The 1090-nt window shown below is 64.8% G+C and overlaps 1 protein-coding gene across 1 annotated transcript in view; it reads left to right on the top strand.

The window, feature by feature from the left end:
* The window catches only part of MST1 (macrophage stimulating 1 (hepatocyte growth factor-like)), a 3596-nt gene that overhangs the window by 1836 nt on the left and 670 nt on the right, over positions 1–1090 (top strand). The window contains exons 6-10 of the mRNA XM_009894363.1: positions 341–477; positions 603–638; positions 721–832; positions 910–987; positions 1053–1082. Coding sequence (XP_009892665.1) covers positions 341–477; positions 603–638; positions 721–832; positions 910–987; positions 1053–1082 — 393 coding nt within the window. The remainder of the gene's footprint in view (positions 1–340; positions 478–602; positions 639–720; positions 833–909; positions 988–1052; positions 1083–1090) is intronic.

The following is a 1090-nucleotide window of genomic DNA, read 5'->3' as shown; positions in this document are numbered from 1 at the left end:
GATAGAGATGGGGATGGTGACGGGGATGAGGCTAGGGATGGAGATGGGGATTGGGATGAGGATGGGGGTGGAGATGGGGATAGGGATGGGGGTGGAGATGGGGATGGGGATGGTGACAGGTTTGGGGATGGAGATGGGGATGCGGATAGAGATGAGGATGGGGGGGGAGATGGTGATGGGTTTGGGGATGGAGATGGGGATGAGGATAGAGATGGGGATTGGGCTGGGGATGGTGACAGGGATGAGGATAGGGATGGGGATGAGGGCGGAGATGGGGGTGGGGATGGGGATGGAGATGGGGATCAGGATGAGGATGGTGATAGCGACTTCCTCCCGGCAGGATCTCACCAGTGACCCACCCCGAGGCACACCTGGAGGAGAACTACTGCCGCAACCCTGATAATGACAGCCATGGCCCCTGGTGCTACACCATGGATCCCCGCACCCCCTTTGACTACTGTGCCATCAAGCCCTGCTGTGAGACCCTACCTGCACCCCTGCACTGCTTGGGAGGGGGTCTCTGGCCACCCCCTGGGGTGGTTTTGGCCCTCCCAGGGTGGCTGGATCCTGCCCTGGTGCCACCCTCTGCTTTCTCTCCACAGCTGGCAGCAAGGTGCCCTCCATCCTGGAGAATGCAGGTGGGGGTCCGTGGGTGCCGGGTGGGTGCCATGGGGCAGGTGCCAGCGGCACAGCTCCGGCTGACTCCCACCCTGCCGGCAGACACGGTGGCGTTCGAGCAGTGCGGCCAGCGGGACGAGAGGGTGCAGCGAAAAGGGCGCATCGTCGGCGGCCAGCCCGGCAACTCACCCTGGACCGTCAGCATCCGCAACCGGTGAGCGGGCGCCCCGTCGGCACTGCCACGGGGGTGATGTCCCCCTCCAGGAGCTCACCCCCACCCTGTCCCCACAGGGCCGGCGTACACTTCTGCGGGGGGTCCCTGGTGAAGGAGCAGTGGGTGATCAGCACGCGCCAGTGCTTCTCCTCCTGGTAAGGCTGTGGCCGGAGAGCCGGGTGCTGGGAACCCTCCATGCCCTCATGTCCCCTTCCCACAGTGATGCCGACCTGGCGGGCTACAAGGTGCAGCTGGGGA

Source organism: Charadrius vociferus, unplaced genomic scaffold, assembly GCF_000708025.1.
Source record: "Charadrius vociferus isolate BGI_N301 unplaced genomic scaffold, ASM70802v2 scaffold1171, whole genome shotgun sequence".
Taxonomy (NCBI): Eukaryota; Metazoa; Chordata; class Aves; order Charadriiformes; family Charadriidae; genus Charadrius; species Charadrius vociferus.
This window is presented reverse-complemented; position numbering and strand designations above follow the sequence as displayed.